The sequence below is a fragment of the Ambystoma mexicanum genome, chromosome 6q (genome assembly GCF_040938575.1).
Source record: "Ambystoma mexicanum isolate Mex_15411 chromosome 6q, UKY_AmexF1_1, whole genome shotgun sequence".
In the NCBI taxonomy this organism is placed as follows: domain Eukaryota; kingdom Metazoa; phylum Chordata; class Amphibia; order Caudata; family Ambystomatidae; genus Ambystoma; species Ambystoma mexicanum.
This window is the reverse complement of record NC_090937.1, coordinates 1476156326-1476176024: the sequence shown is the minus strand read 5'-3', so window position 1 is coordinate 1476176024 and position 19699 is coordinate 1476156326. Positions and strand designations below refer to the sequence as shown.

The 19699-nt window shown below is 44.8% G+C and overlaps 1 protein-coding gene across 2 annotated transcripts in view; it reads right to left on the bottom strand.

Annotated features, from left to right (window-relative positions):
• Positions 1-2593: 2593 nt before the first annotated feature.
• The window catches only part of SMYD1 (SET and MYND domain containing 1), a 169037-nt gene continuing 151931 nt past the window's right edge, over positions 2594-19699 (bottom strand). For both annotated transcript variants that reach the window (XM_069632198.1, XM_069632197.1), the window contains 4 exons: positions 17880-17972; positions 15923-16086; positions 14770-14938; positions 2594-3014 (listed from right to left, as the gene is read on the bottom strand). In XM_069632198.1, coding sequence (XP_069488299.1) covers positions 2856-3014; positions 14770-14938; positions 15923-16086; positions 17880-17972 — 585 coding nt within the window. In that variant the 3' untranslated portion in view covers positions 2594-2855. The remainder of the gene's footprint in view (positions 3015-14769; positions 14939-15922; positions 16087-17879; positions 17973-19699) is intronic.

Genomic DNA, 19699 nt, shown 5'->3' with positions numbered 1-19699 from the left:
GTTTTCATTTTCTGAGAATCAGACTTGTAGGCACTGCAGGACTGGGGTGCCGCAGACGGTATTTTCCCCTTCTAGGCTGGGGGAAAGGCATAGTGGGACCATAGAGGCTGGGGGGGTACACCCTGTGTAACAGAACAGAAGGCTATGTTGGTCTGTAAATTGACCCTGTGCAAGCTAGGTTTGTCCCTACATTGTGTTTTCCCTGACAACAGGACGGAAAGAAGACAATATTGCTCAACAATCATATGGAATGTAACATGTCACAACTCAATAATTATATCATTCAGATACACTTTCTCTCTTGTGTGTGCAATTGTGCAAGCCAAGTGGAAAAGGGTACATTCCTGTGACTGTCAAATAAGCATACCCACTAACACAATGGGCGAGCAGACAATTAAATGCACTCCCAATGAAAGCATAAGCCCGGCCCTGTGTTTGAAACAATGGATAAGAGGCTCATTACTGGTGCTTTCATGTTTTTATTTCCATGGAGGACGAGGGGACGACCCCGGGTTTCACATACAGAACAGGCGAGTAAGTATCTGCCAAAGTACTTGTAGGGAGTCCAGACAGTAATGAGGGACACCATTCTTGACCGTGGTAGATTCGAAAGATTTGCCTGCCCTACTACTGGTGGGAGGATATAGTGATAGCCTTGGAAAAAAAACATCGCTGAGTCATGACGTGTGTGAGTTATTTTGGATAGACAGCTAAAACGTGTACAGTCCATTTCACAGGAGATATGGAAAGATGATCCAGCAATGCAGAATGGAATTCATCAGTAGTAGCAACAGCCAGGAGACACCAAACACGAAGTGAATGACCACAGATCAGTGATATCTGAGTAGCAGACATTACCCTAGCAGGTTTATTTAATAGCAGGATTTTAAACATAGTCCAGTTGCCATTCTTCCTATATGTGAATGCAACGCAACACGACAAAGGGGTTTGAAAAGTCGGGGAGCCGAAGTCATGATGAAGGGCATGGAAAACCTGGGGGACGAGTAGTTTACTCATGTACCCTAATATATACAAGGCCGAAACACAGAGTGTCGACATCATACGTTTCATGTGACTTGCATGTATTGTCGCGGTTTATTACCCGGTCACACTCACACTCCCGCAATGAATGTGGTGCACATCAAATCACTACGATTTTGATTCAGGTCCTATTTGGTGAGGCCTCCAACCCGTCTCGCACCCAACCCAACAAATACCTGGTACCACAATGGACTAGCAACCAGGCAGGTGTGTAGTAAGAATATAGATGTATTAATTTATTTAAACCAAATTTGACAGACTAACATCAGCCACCAGTGCTGTGGCAACACAAGAACAAATGGACTTCCCTAAAGGCACCAACACAGAGATAATACTGAGATACGCAGTCACTATGTCCCACAGCTTTCTTGTCAAATCACCCACCAATACATGAAAAAAAATAATTCAAAACACAGTGATTGCTGTGACCCCTCTGAATTGAAGACCAGTGGCAGAGAGTTGAAACACAATGGGGAAATCGTTTTGAGATTCTGATAAATACAATATGAGGTAAAGAAAAGCAATGGGAACATTTGTTTTGCCACATCTAAAAAGAACAGGCAGGGCTATGTGGTTTTGGTCAGAGCACAATGGGAACAAAGGGGCAATTTCTATTTGTTTTTTACCACACTTGCAAAGGAAATACCAGGCTTCACACTTCTGATTTAAAATGAAGGGGATCAATGGGGAATTTCATCTTGCACCCTGCACATTCACATGGAAACAGGGTTTCGGGATTAATTCTTTTGGCAAATCTTTATGTCTGCAATGGCTTTTAAACTCATACACAATGCATTTTACATGACATTTTATAAGGGAGCATAGGGGAAGGTGCGGCTGCAACTTCGAGTGCTGCCGCAGCCGAAATAAAGTAAGTTGATGGAAGGGGGAATAAAAAAAAGAAAAATTAAACGGGGATGGAGGGTAGGGGGAAGATGGCGGTGGGCGGAGCCAGCCGTCAGGCAGCATGGAACGCAGGCTTTCACCGGCTGTTCAAGCCCACGTTCCTAGCCATCTGATTGGTTGGCTCCTCCAGGCAGGGTGCTAATAAAAAATGACTTGCACCATAAGCGCCCAATTAGGAGAGAGCCAAAGGTTCATAAGTGTTTAGAATACTAAGGTCCACTTGCTTTATAAAGCAAATCATGCAGGAGAGTAAACAAGTTGATCCAGGCAAGCATTTGCACATGAAAGAGTAGAGCACGCAGGATGGCTATTTGCATTTGGACATGATCTTGAGGAGTCGCCTAAGGGTAGATTTCTCAAGGGAAGTTAGTGAATTACACTGGTTCCAGAAATCTTTTAGACAAACATGGGATCTATCTTAAAAATAGTCTGTGACAGGGATAAGATAATCAAGAAACGATCTTAAGGAATTCAAAGTAAAGTTGAAAAACAGGTAAGATCTTTAACTTCAGAGCAAAACACGAAAAGGTTAGAATGGGCGTGCCCTCAAAGTTCATGTTTTATGTGATGGTTCACACAGTGTTTTGAGAAGAACTCCACCATTAATTTGTTTGCAAAATAATGCAAGACAAGAAATGAAACAATGTTGAAATATTGAATGTGGCTTTATTATATTTTATAATTCAGAATACTAGTCTAAACAACCACACCACCCACGTTGTGCTGATAGAAATACTCCATTCTTATATTTCTATGGCAGTTGCCTGTGCCGCGCAGTGGTCAGCGAAAATGTGGGCACTGCATTTAATGCATGGTTGTTTTTTTCTCGTCCACTACTCAACGGTAGACTTGTCTTTCATGTTGATTGACATGATGATATATACTATATGAGGCCAAAGGGATGGGTGCTACTGCTTCTTGTTGAAAATACCAACTGGAACATCTTTTGTGGGTTCGGGCAAAACCTGCATTGGTCGGTTCTGAAGCGCGGCTTCCCTCATTTTGTAATAAACAAACTCGTTTTCCTGGTACATGCGCATTTCCATCTCAGTCTGAGAGCGAATGACCTGATGAAAATGAAAAGAGAAGATTAAAAAAACTGTACTTTAATTAAGACACCTAAGGGTATTTTGTTTGAATGGGGGGAGTACAATGACAGCTTTGGCTGCATTCTACTATCCACCAGATTTCTCAGAAATACTTTTAATGTTATGGCAAGAACAAAAATGCATAATTACATACATGTGAGTAACATAGGACCCTTCATAGTACTTCTTATAAACCTCATAATAATTCCTATTGGTTACTTAATGGTCCCTTCTTTCTCCATTAGAGACGATCCAGATAAGTTCTGAGCACCTTCTACCACGTGCCCCTAAGGTTCACTTACCTGATTGAAGACACTAATGCAATTGTCCCAAACAGCACCAGATAATTTGTGCTGGTATGTTACATTCTTTTCTCTTTTCCTTTTTACTTAACTAATTGTATAATCATCCCTGATTTGACTTCCTTGATTCTACTCCATAGAAATGTGCCCCTTCTTTTGAGCATGGACACATATGCCTCTTCATGTTAATGGAAGCTAACTACTATCCTGTGAAAATAACGAATACCGAAAGGGTAAGAATGATACAATTCTGCTTTAATTCAATTCTGCTTTAAGATAACCACTTGTCCCTGATTAAGATTAGGGATTTCATTTGAGTACCCCTAAATCAATAAACATATCACTGGCCGCCTGTTCAGCTTCTCCCAAGCATGAAATGATTTGCCAAAATAGGACCGAATTCGAAATGTCTTTACCAGACATTGTTATTTTCAAATAAATAATGATCAGTGTTGATAAATATAAGGAATTGTGCAATCCTTTGAAATAAGAAAATCTCTAATTAAGAATTATGTTTGACTTTTTTTTTTAACTAGATTCAAAGTCTGAATATCTATCAGACCCTGAAGAAGACAATACATCACGAAACACGTTGGGAAACTCTCCCACTGATCAATAAATTTTATGTATAAAACTGAATAACTTGTTACTAATTTTCTCAGATTTAATGAATGTTTCCCTCCTATAGGACGGTAAATATGGAAATCATGATTATTTCTTTTTCAACAAACCTTGTAACATACAATTATGATAACTAAACCTGGCTTTCTTAGCCTTAGAAAGTGTGCAGGGGACGGGAGTTCCCTAACCCTGAACTTATCTTCTTTCCAAGAACAAAAATTGGAAAATGCGTCATAATATCCAGATTGCTCAGAATCTCTCTTGTTATTGACTCTTGACGAAGCGACTACATTGGAATGGGCTGGTCTTCCACCCGAGTTGCGTATCATGGGCGCTGTAGTGGATAGGGCAAACGACTTGAAAGGGCCTGTGATGCAACGTCAAAATTGCAAGCAGAAATCCTACTCTCTGACCAACCAAGTACTACCGACAAATGCCAAACAAGTTCAATTTGGTGGCAGCATCAATTCTGATACCTGGAGCAACGAGAAGATAATGTGTTTTTTGCTCAAGAAATTGATAAATAGATCACTCTTGTTACATTTGTATGTTTTTCACACAGTTGTCTGAGTACTCCTGCTCATTTAAAATATACAATTCTGTGATATATAAAATATCTCCAGAAAACAAAAAATAAACTCTGAACCACAGAAGTGAAACAATAGTGTGGTATCAAGGCACCAGTAGTCCACAGGAAGACAACATAGATTTTCGTGCCAAATTATTGGCATTGAAATTAGAAAATGTTTCTCAGCTGGAAGTAAGCAAAGATGGGAAAGGAGAACAGAGGTAGTCAAAAGAAGGGAGAGGCGAGGCAGACAGATAAAGGTCTGAAGAGGGGCACACAAGAATGAGGATAGGGGTGAAGAAAGGAAAAAGAAGGTTGAGAGGAGGATGCGAGAGAGAGGGCAAACAGAGAGACAGTCAGTACACGACAGTGGGGGAGTAAAGAGAAGGCATTGATATAAAGGAGAGACACAACACGTGTTTGCCACCTTTTTGTCTGTGTTGTGTCCCCATCCCCATAAACTCCCCACCCCGATCACCCTCTTAACTCTTAGCTCCCAAGGCATCATTCGCACATGCATCAGAACAAGGGAATTCCTGTATGATCCTGTTGACACCTGGAAATGGCAAGGGTTATTACAACCCCCACCTTCAGGTAAAACAAATACCATGTGTCTCACCACTCTCACTCCACAGCTCATCGCCAACATCAGCAGATAACACAAATACTTGACACCACCAACGGTGACATGGACAACACAGAAACCTTTTCCTCATTGCTACTGACTGGACCAGCCCACATAGTATCCCCTGCAAAATGCTGAAGGCTCCGGCTCGTCATTGCACTCTCACAGGCAGCTGACACTGCAGGCATGATGATTACCCATGACTTGTAAACACTCTTAATTACGGAAACCTGGCTGACATCCACCTATTCACTCATCCTGACTGTCCTCAGCCCAATTTCTACACAATTGGACTCACGGGCAGGCCTCAAATGATGGGTGGAGGGCTCGCCATCATCTACAAGTCATCTTGTCCATGTACCACACTGGAAGTAGCCAACATTAGCTCATTTGACGCATTCTCTGCCAAAGGCCCCATCACCTTCAACCTCATCTACAGACCACTCATGCCCAACCGAGCCTTCACCAACAACCTCACTGACCTGGTCGCTAACCAACAAAATAACAAACCATCAGACCTAAACGATCTGCTCCCTGGTACATGCAAGAACTCATTATCAGCCTGTTCAGTGTAATGGACCATGAAACTGATCCCTGGTGTAGATGTGTGTTTATCAGGGAATGTAGTTAACACTTTCTTCTGTGTATGCTACACTGGCCAAGCATCTTGTGTTTCTGAAATATGCAGGAAATGTGTAAAGGTGTGGGTCCAACAATAGACAGGTATGAGCAAACTGGGGCCTATGGAGAGCAAACGCGTCAAATTTAGGCAGCAATTGGGCAGGCAACCAAAAAGTGCCCACACGACCAAAGCATGTCCTTTCATAGCTTTTGCAGCTATCTTCAAAACAATGTAAACGCCAATTTTGACACTCATCCCAGCAACCATACCACATTGTGTACATTCATCCACAATTAATATTACAATCCCACCTCGCTTCAGAAAGACAGCTCCTATCCCCTTTTGTAGTTTAATTGGCTGATGTATTGATGGTTGAAGCACTTCCACCTGACTACCATGAGTCCTCCTGTGGGGACAGATCACGCCTTGTGCATATGATAATACCTGACTGCCACCCCCTACATCTGGTCGAACACCTAGAGATTGATAAAATGTACATGCTCTTAGATGTGTTTCTTCATTTGCTGTGAGGCAGAGCTTTATAAAGATCTTGGCCAGAGAACAGTACCTAGTACAGGACAAGAGATACTGCACATTTGTGATTGAAGTGTTACTGGACTGGCAATCCTATTGCGCTAGCCCAGACCCATCTCATTCATAGTTAGCGTGCTTCTCTTCACCTTCCTGCAGCCACAGTGCACTCTTTAGCTAAAAGGAATGATGCACCCAAGTGTGTGGTGCACTGTGCAGAATCCATACCCGACCTTCCATCTTTCCAGTTTCTCATTTCATAATGAAGAAACCCCTGCAGGGTTTTGCCATCCTTTTGAAACCAAAGTTATACAGTTTCAACAACCCCAGGTGATTGATGGCGGGAGGCGCAGAGGGAATTTTATTTCGGCCTGCTTCTTGATGCCCTATCTGAGAGGAGTTTGAGGCCTGTGTGAGACACTGGGATAGACTTCTGAAGAATTCTGACCCCTGTTCTGATTGCCCGACGAATACATGACAACCACTGTATCTTGCACTGATGGGTGATGCCCTGACAGGCAAAAGTCTCACCTGACCACCAAGCAGAGCCTTCCAACCTACATAATAAAGGTATTGAAATGGGCTCCGGGTCTTCATATCTGAAGTAGCATTTTCTCTTAACCAACTGCTCTGGCCTCCCATAGACCTTAGCACCTAGGTCATGGTAATGTTTGGAGTTTCCAGACTAACCCTTCCCTAATATGACAACTCTTAGATCCTTGTGGTACACAGAGTATGGTGTATCTATGACATAGTGATCAACAGAGAAAGAGCACAACACAAGGTTGTTTTAAATTGTAAGGCATTGTTCATGGGGTTCTATGATTTCTAATGCTTTCCAATGCTTTTTTTGATGCCTTGCCATGCCATGTTCTGATCTACTTACTATACGTGGTTTTAGGTTAGTCTGCGCTCCTCACCAACCTGCGCATCAGGGTCTCTGACTGCTTCTTGCAATAATGTGCTCATGTTTTTTGTTCCAACACACAATATGCACACTAAATAAGCCATCCATAATCCACACATTTTAAATAAACACCCATCCCAACAGAGATCAAACATCAAAATACTACACCTCTACAACAAACTCACAAAACACACCTGGAGCTAATGTATCCTAGAGCCATAGGCACACAAAGCTTGCCTTCAGATACACGTTCCTCTACATTCCAGGCCACATAGAAAGGGACCTGTTTGCAGATCTCTCAGTACTTACACTCTGCACAAAACAACACAACAGCAGAGCAACCTTGCGTTTTCCCCTGTCTACTCATGACCTCGACCACCCCCTCGCTCTCAAATCCGCCAAAGCACCTGGAGACCATGCAAATGGTAGCAGAGCATGGTATGCATTCCAATAACATCTGAAGAAAGAGAACACCTGGCATATGGCCAATCCCCTTGTGATCTAACTACACATAAGGAACCCTGGATATCCTGCAGGAAGATTATTACCACAGCAAAGCCTCCTAATACCAGACCACCATAGCCATTACCAACATCAAAGGCTAAGCTTTCAGTCAAGCCGTGCATCGCCAATCCCTGTCCCTGCCATGCCACATTCTCTTCAGCGGTCCATTGCCATCAACAACTTCTTTGTTGACAAGGTCAGCAAGATCTACACAGACATTGATATTAATGCCAAAGTACACCATGTCCCACTGAGTCCTCCATAAAAAACAACAACATGAAAGACCTGACAAAGACTCAATAAAGATCCTAGCATCCTCAAAGCAACATCCTACTCAGCTGACTTCTTTACAGTCCCTTTTCTAAAGACAATACCTATGGATGTTCTTCACCCCATCTTGGCAATCCTTGAGCTCACCCTCACTGAGGGCACCTTCTCCATGGTCTCCAAAAGCAAAGAAGAGCTCCACTTCTTAAAGAAACAGCAACAATGGACCATGATGGCCAGAGCAATACCCACCTCATCACAAATTTTCCTTTCTTGGGCAAGATCTTTAAAGGATCTTGAGCTTTCCAACTTAAAGCTCATATTGGTGCTATTGGGCTCCTAGAGATCTATCAATGAGTCTTAATGCCCAAATGGAGAACTGAAACAGCTACCATTCCAGGTGGTAGACAATGCACTTTGCATCCTCAACACTGGACAATCCTGCTTCCTGGTCTTTTTTCTAATGTTTGCAGCCTTCTATTTATTGAGTGCAGCCCTAGCTTTGGAAAGCAACAGTGCACTTTACAATCAAAGGGGGAAGAACAAGATTAGGGAGCAGAGAAACAAGGGAGTGGAGATCTAAAAGAAACAGAGGGATGGCAACTGTCCACATTGGCTCTACAAGTAACAGGAAACAGTGGGGATCAAATCATCCAGTCTCGGGTATGATGGGGAGTGGATGGTGTATGGACTAAGAGGTTAGGGAGGGACCATTCCTTAAAGAGGACGGTATTGCGCTACTTCCTGAACTGTAGAGGCAAGGGGGCGAGTCGGATGTTCATGGGGTGGAGGTTCCAGAGTTTTGGGGTGTAGACTGAGAAGGCCTGTCATCTGTGTTGTTCCTTCCTTCACCAGCAGAGTTCAAGTCTGGACATTCCCTTACCTCTGGTGTAAACCTTCCAAACAGTAGACCATCAATCCCTCAATATTGGGAACATTCTATGCTAGTTCCACTGTTTCCCAAAAGAGAGCCATCATTTTTTCCAGAGGGATGCCTTCAGATCGCCACCTCTATCCATCACCTCTGGAGTCTGACAGGACTACAACCTCTCACATATCTTCAACTGCTACATGGAGCCCCTTGGAACACTCAAGACAGAATTTGTGCTACAACATCAAACATCCCCAACATCCAAGTTTGACTGTCTGCTATGAACTTTGAGGGCTTCAAAATTCCGCTGACACCCTGCACCAGGTATCTGGGATTCCACATAGACAGTCACCCAACCATCACAACACACATATCAGAGAAAGCTAGCTTAGTACTAACTACCCTGCCTTGGTCCTGCCTGGACCCTGATCACGGGCCCACCCACCACTACACCAGTACTGCATCCACGAGAGGTTACCATGAAAGGATGGGACCAGAGTTACGTGTTTTGTTGGTGATGCATTTGGGGCATCAGGACTCGCAGACTAGGTGTAACCCACCATTATATGCTGCCACTTCGCTTTAGATCATTTGAACAGGAGGTGTGGCTCGTTTTGGAAAGCGCAAAGCAGTAGATTCAAGTCTATTAGGGTCAGCCACTGGGATCAGTCGCCCAGGGATCTATGCATGTGGGCCAGTGAACGTGCGTGTTCATGTGAACATTACAAGTAGGTTTGTATTTAGCAGAGAACACACACACACTCCATTTTGCCCCCATGTTTTCTCATTTGCATTTTCTCTTCATTTGTTTTCTTCTACTTGCTCGTGTTTATGCGATGAAGCAAGAAAGCTGTTCTAAAGGTAGCACTGCAGCGTAGCATGAAGTCAGGCCGCTATTTGATGCAATGTGTCATCTGCTGTAGTCACGCGCCCCTCGAATGAGCACTGCACAGAACATGCCGCACTTTTCATCATTGATCTTTAGCTAGGTAATTTGTATGAGCACAAACCCTGGGTTGTTATCTTAATCAGCTGGAGAAAGGAGAAGGAAGAAGTGCTTCCATTTTCTTTTACATGTCTAGTAAACTGCAGGTCTGCATGCATTCCCGCCACCCTGGCTGCAGAGGAAGTTATTAGCTAGTACAGGAAGTTAAGTGCTACTCTCAGATAGATGGAGAAGGAAGAAGTGCTTCCGTTTTCTTTTAGATGTCTAGTAGACTGCAGGCCTGCATGGGATTCCCGACACCCTTTTTGCAAAGGAAGTTATTACCTAGTACAAGAAGTTAAGTGCTACTCTCAGATAGATGGAGAAGGAAGAAGTGCTTCCGTTTTCTTTTAGATGTCTAGTAGACTGCAGGCCTGCATGGCATTCCCGCCACCTTGGCTGCAGAGGAAGTTATTAGCTAGTACAGGAAGTTAAGTGCTACTCTCAGATAGATGGAGAAGGAAGAAGTGCTTCCGTTTTCTTTTAGATGTCTAATAAACTGCAGGCCTGCATGGCATTCCCTCCACCCTGGCTGCAGAGGAAGTTATTAGCTAGTACAGGAAGTTAAGTGCTACTCTCAGATAGATGGAGAAGGAAGAAGTGCTTCCGTTTTCTTTTAGATGTCTAGTAGACTGCAGGCCTGCATGGCATTCCCTCCACCCTGGCTGCAGAGGAAGTTATTAGCTAGTATAGGAAGTTAAGTGCTACTCTCAGATAGATGGAGAAGGAAGAAGTGTTTCCATTTTCTTTTAGATGTCTGGTAAACTGCAGGCCTGCATGGCATTCCCTCCACCCTGGCTGCAGAGGAAGTTATTAGCTAGTACAGAAAGTTAAGTGCTACTCTCAGATAGATGGAGAAGGAAGAAGTGTTTCCGTTTTCTTTTAGATGTCTGGTAAACTGCAGGCCTGCATGGCATTCCCGACACCCTTTTTGCAGAGGAAGTTATTAGCTAGTACAGGAAGTTAAGTGCTACTCTCAGATAGATGGAGAAGGAAGAAGTGCTTCCGTTTTCTTTTAGATGTCTAGTAAACTGCAGGCCTGCATGGCATTCCCTCCACCCTGGCTGCAGAGGAAGTTATTAGCTAGTACAGGAAGTTAAGTGCTACTCTCAGATAGATGGAGAAGGAAGAAGTGCTTCCGTTTTCTTTTAGATGTCTAGTAGACTGCAGGCCTGCATGCATTCCTGCCACCCCGGCTGCAGAGGAAGTTATTAGCTAGTACAGGAAGTTAAGTGCTACTCTCAGATAGATGGAGAAGGAAGAAGTGCTTCCGTTTTCTTTTAGATGTCTAGTAGACTGCAGGCCTGCATGGCATTCCCTCCACCCTGGCTGCAGAGGAAGTTATTAGCTAGTACAGGAAGTTAAGTGCTACTCTCAGATAGATGGAGAAGGAAGAAGTGTTTCCGTTTTCTTTTAGATGTCTAGTAGACTGCAGGCCTGCATGGCATTCCCTCCACCCTGGCTGCAGAGGAAGTTATTAGCTAGTACAGGAAGTTAAGTGCTACTCTCAGATAGATGGAGAAGGAAGAAGTGTTTCCATTTTCTTTTAGATGTCTGGTAAACTGCAGGCCTGCATGGCATTCCCTCCACCCTGGCTGCAGAGGAAGTTATTAGCTAGTACAGAAAGTTAAGTGCTACTCTCAGATAGATGGAGAAGGAAGAAGTGTTTCCGTTTTCTTTTAGATGTCTGGTAAACTGCAGGCCTGCATGGCATACCCGACACCCTTTTTGCAGAGGAAGTTATTAGCTAGTACAGGAAGTTAAGTGCTACTCTCCGATAGATGGAGAAGGAAGAAGTGCTTCCGTTTTCTTTTAGATGTCTAGTAAACTGCAGGCCTGCATGGCATTCCCTCCACCCTGGCTGCAGAGGAAGTTATTAGCTAGTACAGGAAGTTAAGTGCTACTCTCAAATAGATGGAGAAGGAAGAAGTGCTTCCGTTTTCTTTTAGATGTCTAGTAGACTGCAGGCATGCATGCATTCCTGCCACCCCGGCTGCAGAGGAAGTTATTAGCTAGTACAGGAAGGTAAGTGCTACTCTCAGATAGATGGAGAAGGAAGAAGTGCTTCCATTTTCTTTTAGATGTCTAGTAGACTGCAGGCCTGCATGGCATTCCCTCCACCCTGGCTGCAGAGGAAGTTATTAGCTAGTACAGGAAGTTAAGTGCTACTCTCAGATAGATGGAGAAGGAAGAAGTGTTTCCGTTTTCTTTTAGATGTCTAGTAAACTGCAGGCCTGCATGCATTCCCGCCACCCTGGCTGCAGAGGAAGTTATTAGCTAGTACAGGAAGTTAAGTGCTACTCTCAGATAGATGGAGAAGGAAGAAGTGCTTCCGTTTTCTTTTAGATGTCTAGTAGACTGCAGGCCTGCATGGCATTCCCTCCACCCTGGCTGCAAAGGAAGTTATTAGCTAGTACAGGAAGTTAAGTGCTACTCTCAGATAGATGGAAAAGGAAGAAGTGCTTCCGTTTTCTTTTAGATCTCTAGTAAACTGCAGGCCTGCATGTCATTCCCACCACCCTGGCTACAGAGGAAGTTATTAGCTAGTACAGGAAGTTAAGTGCTACTCTCAGATAGATGGAGAAGGAAGAAGTGCTTCCGTTTTCTTTTAGATCTCTAGTAAACTGCAGGCTGCATGGCATTCCCACCACCCTGGCTGCAGAGGAAGTTATTAGCTAGTACAGGAAGTTAAGTGCTACTCTCAGATAGATGGAGAAGGAAGAAGTGCTTCCGTTTTCTTTTAGATGTCTAGTAGACTGCAGGCCTGCATGCATTCCTGCCACCCCGGCTGCAGAGGAAGTTATTAGCTAGTACAGGAAGTTAAGTGCTACTCTCAGATAGACGGAGAAGGAAGAAGTGCTTCCGTTTTCTTTTAGATGTCTAGTAGACTGCAGGCCTGCATGGCATTCCCTCCACCCTGGCTGCAGAGGAAGTTATTAGCTAGTACAGGAAGTTAAGTGCTACTCTCAGATAGATGGAGAAGGAAGAAGTGTTTCCGTTTTCTTTTAGATGTCTAGTAGACTGCAGGCCTGCATGGCATTCCCTCCACCCTGGCTGCAGAGGAAGTTATTAGCTAGTACAGGAAGTTAAGTGCTACTCTCAGATAGATGGAGAAGGAAGAAGTGTTTCCATTTTCTTTTAGATGTCTGGTAAACTGCAGGCCTGCATGGCATTCCCTCCACCCTGGCTGCAGAGGAAGTTATTAGCTAGTACAGAAAGTTAAGTGCTACTCTCAGATAGATGGAGAAGGAAGAAGTGTTTCTGTTTTCTTTTAGATGTCTGGTAAACTGCAGGCCTGCATGGCATTCCCGACACCCTTTTTGCAGAGGAAGTTATTAGCTAGTACAGGAAGTTAAGTGCTACTCTCCGATAGATGGAGAAGGAAGAAGTGCTTCCGTTTTCTTTTAGATGTCTAGTAAACTGCAGGCCTGCATGGCATTCCCTCCACCCTGGCTGCAGAGGAAGTTATTAGCTAGTACAGGAAGTTAAGTGCTACTCTCAGATAGATGGAGAAGGAAGAAGTGCTTCCGTTTTCTTTTAGATGTCTAGTAGACTGCAGGCATGCATGCATTCCTGCCACCCCGGCTGCAGAGGAAGTTATTAGCTAGTACAGGAAGGTAAGTGCTACTCTCAGATAGATGGAGAAGGAAGAAGTGCTTCCGTTTTCTTTTAGATGTCTAGTAGACTGCAGGCCTGCATGGCATTCCCTCCACCCTGGCTGCAGAGGAAGTTATTAGCTAGTACAGGAAGTTAAGTGCTACTCTCAGATAGATGGAGAAGGAAGAAGTGTTTCCGTTTTCTTTTAGATGTCTAGTAAACTGCAGGCCTGCATGCATTCCCGCCACCCTGGCTGCAGAGGAAGTTATTAGCTAGTACAGGAAGTTAAGTGCTACTCTCAGATAGATGGAGAAGGAAGAAGTGCTTCCGTTTTCTTTTAGATGTCTAGTAGACTGCAGGCCTGCATGGCATTCCCTCCACCCTGGCTGCAAAGGAAGTTATTAGCTAGTACAGGAAGTTAAGTGCTACTCTCAGATAGATGGAAAAGGAAGAAGTGCTTCCGTTTTCTTTTAGATCTCTAGTAAACTGCAGGCCTGCATGTCATTCCCACCACCCTGGCTACAGAGGAAGTTATTAGCTAGTACAGGAAGTTAAGTGCTACTCTCAGATAGATGGAGAAGGAAGAAGTGCTCCCGTTTTCTTTTAGATTTCTAGTAAACTGCAGGCCTGCATGCATTCCCGCCACCCTGGCTGCAGAGGAAGTTATTAGCTAGTACAGGAAGTTAAGTGCTACTCTCAGATAGATGGAGAAGGAAGAAGTGCTTCCGTTTTCTTTTAGATGTCTAGTAGACTGCAGGCCTGCATGGCATTCCCTGCACCCTGGCTGCAGAGGAAGGTATTAGCTAGTACAGGAAGTTAAGTGCTACTCTCAGATAGATGGAGAAGGAAGAAGTGCTTCCGTTTTCTTTTAGATCTCTAGTAAACTGCAGGCCTGCATGGCATTCCCACCACCCTGGCTGCAGAGCAAGTTATTAGCTAGTACAGGAAGTTAAGTGCTACTCTCAGATAGATGGAAACGGAAGAAGTGCTCCCGTTTTCTTTAAGATATCTAGTAGACTGCAGGTCTGCATGCATTCCCGCCACCGTGTTTGCAGAGGCGTTATTAGCTAGTAAAGGAAGTTAAGCGCTACCCTCAGATAGATGCAGCTTGTGTCCACAGGTTTGAATGCCGACTGAGCGTGCCCTCATTCTTCTGAGCTCATTGGATTAGATAACAATGACAAGTACTTTTACAGCGATTAAAACCATCTCCAAAAATCACATACTTTTATAGCATGCGTGCTTGCTAAGATGCCTAACACTACTAACATGCACTTCAAAAGCACTTTCTAAAAGAAAAGGGGGTCCAGGACCAAGAGACTATGAGTACCAACCTCCAGATCTTTGGTGATGGGATGGGTTGGTCCATGGGTAACCAGGAGGACTGCGTAGGCTTTACATATCATTCCATGTCCCACGTCAATGATGCCAGCGTGCCAATGAGTCACTCCTGCCCGCATCAGTGCCATCCCCAGCTGGGCATTGTTTGGATGATAGAGTTTCCTGAAATAAAACATAAATGGTCATGGCCTTGTGAACAGCCTCGACATGTATGAACTAGCTTTGCAAAAGCTCCACATGCATAACTGTGCACAGATGATTTGCCCAGATGCTTATCTTTAATTAAGGAATCCAGAGCATGGGCGGTGCACAGAGTGGACAATACACTAAGTCCTGCCGTGCATTAAAACTCCACTCACACTCAAGCTGCCACCTGCATATGCGTGGTTACGCCACAGTCAAGCAACATAACCATGACCTGAGTCTTAGCTTGAGCCAGGTGTGTGCCCTCAAAGCGGCCACCAGAGATGAGCGTCATATGTCTACATGTCAACAGCATGCCTGCTGCAGCGTTTTCCATGCCTCCATATGATGTCCCCAGGGTTTGGGCACTCACATTTCATATTGACTAGGGAATGCTCAACACACGCTTAAGTGCATCAAGCACACATTTGCTAAGATGGAACCAAAAAAATAATCACAAAAAATATCTAATGCCATCTAATGCTGTAGCTGCTGTTTGTGGATTGAACCTGGGCCATCAGAGGCATAAAGGTTTGTGAAGGGGCTTTATCAACCGTGATTCTCACTCATTAAAGTAGGAATTTTTGTGATGTGGGGCCCTTGGTGGTCTTTGTTTGCGATCAGTCCATGAAAGTGTTTGTTGTTGAAAAAGAGAATTCATTTTCAAGAGCAGTCATTTTCCACATGAAATCATCATTTTGACTCTGAGCATTGACAGTGTGCAACTTTCCCCAGTGTTTTCATTGCTGACACTCACTCAGCACATTTCCCTCTATTTGACAATGACCAACATACACTGCCCCCCTCTACCTATCCCATGTCCATTTGAAATCCTTCCTCCATCTTTATGCTGGCAGGACTGCAGCCGCTGTTTACTGAAATCCCTTCATGATCATTTTCCTGCATGAGACTGGATATCCTCCATCACTGGCCTGTGCATGCAATGTGCAAGAGCAAACTCACATGTAACCTTCCACCATTCTCCTTGCATAGTCAGCCGCCGTCTCAAAGCTCTGCAGGTAGGACATCACTTCAGAAGCTATGCTCAGAATCCTCAGCAGGTAAATGTTGGTGTCGGCCAACACGGGCTCCTGTTTCTTCAGACACTCGCGGCAGAGCTTCATCACCTGGAAAAGCATAACCAACTCAAATGTTATCATCATGCACAGATAGTGAAGCAGTGCGGGCAACAGGTGGCGGCACGCCAAGCTGCTTGGTTTCTCGGCTCAGAAGTAATGGGTCAGGACTGCTTGTGACTTGGCTGATCCTTAGACAACAGTAATGACCAGAATATTTGTAATGCTTATGCCAGTGGTAAGTCCCCATCTCATGTCATGTTCTATAACCCTGCTCTCCTCTTTCTAGGTGATGAAGAAAGCGTGGCCCGTGCCCTGCGACTGTCCCTTCAAGCCAACACTGATAGGAAACAGCAGCAGCTTCCCATGACCTCAGGAAGGAAATGAATGCCTCTCAATGATGGAGCGAAATAAACAACACAACAACCTCTAAGCACACCAAGAACCAGTGGAAGAGGATGGGCAACACTGCTGCTGCAACACACATCTAGGGCTGCGTGAGCAAGCTGGATGCCAGCTACCGGGGACTACTGACCCTGACTTTCTCGCTTTCCAGTTTACAATAGCACCCTAGGTCCAACTTTGGAATCCTGGCAGCCAATCAGGATCCAGGGCTACAGGAACTAGTTGCTGAGCTAGCCATGGATCCTGATGCCTGCGAGTAGCCCAATGTTTGCCCCGCCACGTTCTTCATCCCCTATTCCCCTGCTATCCCTGCTCATCCTGCGCTAACCTCTGGCTGCATCGCTGCCCTTGCTCGCCCCTCCTTCTGCCCTTACCACCGCTGCCCCTCAGCCATCGCCCCAGCTCATCCGCAGCACCACATCCACACCGTAGAAAGCAGGTACGACCTTCACTGCCTCAGCTGCCCAGCAACAGACGCTCAACGGCCAAGGCAGTGTCGTCCATTTTCACTTTCCATGTCATGGTGGCAAGCGGTGGGCAGTGCAGTAGATGGCGAACAGGCCTCTGGCCCCGCACCTGGCCGCCTAGCACCCAGGCAGATGCTAATAATGTTATTGCCCATGCCAGCAGGCAAAACAGGCTCCTATGTGCTCGCAACCATCCTTATGTGCCCTCACTACATAAGTCAGGTTCGAGGGGACATAGGAGGCAGAATTGCCCACTGGCAGGGCAATACAACGTAATCAAAAACCCTTCTGATTTTCCAAGGGAAATGCACTTGCAATACATTTTTAAACTTAAACGAGCATGGGGAATGAAATGCCTGAAGTATTGTAAAAACTCGATATTTTCCGCATGCCCATCATCAGGCCGTAGTGCAGATCCCTCGGTACAGGGCTAGGTTAGCTCCTGCATGCGTGAATACTCGCATGAATACCACGATATTCACAATCAGCCTCCGCCCTGCTCCCCTACAGTGTGATAAACCTCCCATAGTGAGCTAGGGCCTAGTCTGGAGTTCTCCAAGTTCCATCCTGGTGATCCACAACCGTGTCTTACAGTAAACATAATAAATGAGTAAACAACTTCCATTTAGAGTCTGTGGGCCCCATTCATGGAATATTTGCCCGGTTCAAAGGGAATTTGCACTGCTGAAAAGTGACTTTGCCCGGACTTTGCACAGTAAAAATACACTTTTCAGTTTTCCATGAATCAGGGTTTGTGCCAGCAGTGCAAATTCACTATTCCATGAATCGGGCCCAGTGTACTCATATATGTTTTTACATGGATATCCAGAAACCATGGAGTGGATTTGGCTTACGTAGTCCACTGGCCCGGCCACTCTCCCAATAGCAGCACGCACACTTTCCTCAAGCTTTTCTTTTTTTGCATTCCGTACGGAACTGTATGTGTAATTGTAGGCATTTGCCATAACTTGCCTCATGGTACTGGCCTTCCGTGCGCGCTTTTCCAATCTTCTCTAATGTTTCTTTGGAAAACTGCATAACCTCCTTCACCTCGTCTGCAGATGGCTGTGGAGGGAAAGAGTCATGACACTGAACTTTAAAGTCCTCGATACTACGGGCCTGATTCACAGAACGTTTTCCTATGGGATTGCACCATTATAAAAAGCTTCCATGAATCAGGCCCTAAACCAGCACTCGTCTCAGTTCTTCAGCCACTTGTGCAACCGCTTTCATGCTGATGCCTCCATTTTGTCAGTCACACGCTACATGAACATCACAAGCAGCGCCGGGTATGGGTCACCTGAGTGTGGGCCACACCCCATACCCAGTATTGGGGATTTCGCAGGAAAGCACCAGACCCTGATGCCACTCTTTCTTGTGGAATTTTGGAGCATTGCAGCTCCTGGTTCAAAAACAAAACAACCAGGAAGATTCACTGCGACTAAAGGACTGTCCTAACCCTAACGATGATCCCGGTATCCACATGGAGCTTGCTGGAGATGGCGTTCCATCTGAAATGGGATTATTTTTCTTTAACTTCAATACATGTGGCATCAGTGCACCTTATTATCAGTATGAGGGGTGTGCTGCAGAAAAGAGGGCTGCCTGGTTTAACCTTCTATTTAACCACAAGACAAAAGCGCTTTCTAATCAACTCATGGTGAAAGAGAGCAGGTGTGAGGGATCTCCTTTTACATTTCAGGTATTGTTATCCTAGGTCCATCTCTAGAGATATCGGCCATACCTGAACTGGAGATTGTTATTAGGGTGCTATTTCTGGTCTGAAATAATTACTTTGATTTATTTTTATGGCAGGCTCGTCTAGTGTTGCCTAACAGAACTGCATCTCTAAGAGGTCACCTTGGTCTGGCAATGAGTAAGAAATTGAAATCAACTAAACAAATCTCTGTGCAAATATGCTTCCAATCTGAGACTGTAACTTATGGATCTTCAAAACAAAGAACACATAAAGTTATAGGATATTTGTATCGCACACTATCACCACCGAAGTGGTCCCCTGGCACTCTGGGGCTTTGAAAAAAAAGAGAAAGTGGGAGGGGGGGGGGGGGTTAGTGGGAATAAGCTGGAAAAGTGCAAGAGAGCACCTCAGCCCGGTGGATCCGTTGGCTCGGCTTTGAGTGTTTTACGGTCGGTAGTCGTCGGTAGTCGTCGTGTGCTGTTGTGCAAGTCTATTTGTGGTATCTTTTGTTGTTGCAGTGTAGTGAAATTTGTGGAGATTGTTGTGTTTTAGGCTTGTGGTTGTGTTTGGTTAGGGATTGAGAGGTGTATGCAGAGGTGTAATATTGTTAGTGGATTGGTTAGTTGGCATTGCTGTCCAGCTAGGCAGGCTATCGCTCCCAGTCCCTTCGAAACGAGGCACATGCCAATGCTTGCAATTACATCCAGGAGCGGCACCTGCCTTAATTCGCAACTACATATGGTCAATGCCCATGCCAATGTCCACAACTTAGTTCAAGTGTGGCAAGTGCTAACATTCATACAACTCTATATAAGTATTATAACCAGTAGCGATTATGGGCGGGTGAGGTTGTTAGTTTGATGTTCAAGTTGTCTCTTGCCTCTAGGTATGAACGTTTCCAATAGATTAAAGACAATGGCCTGATTTACAAGAGCCTTCTCCTACAGGAAAACCCCATTGGAAAACGATTCGTAAATCAGGCCCAACGAGAGCATATCTAAGCACCCTCAAGATTATGGCACATCTGGGTGTCACCCGCATGTCAATGATGTTCGGATCGTGGCCAGAATCCCACAATCCAACCCCATCTTCC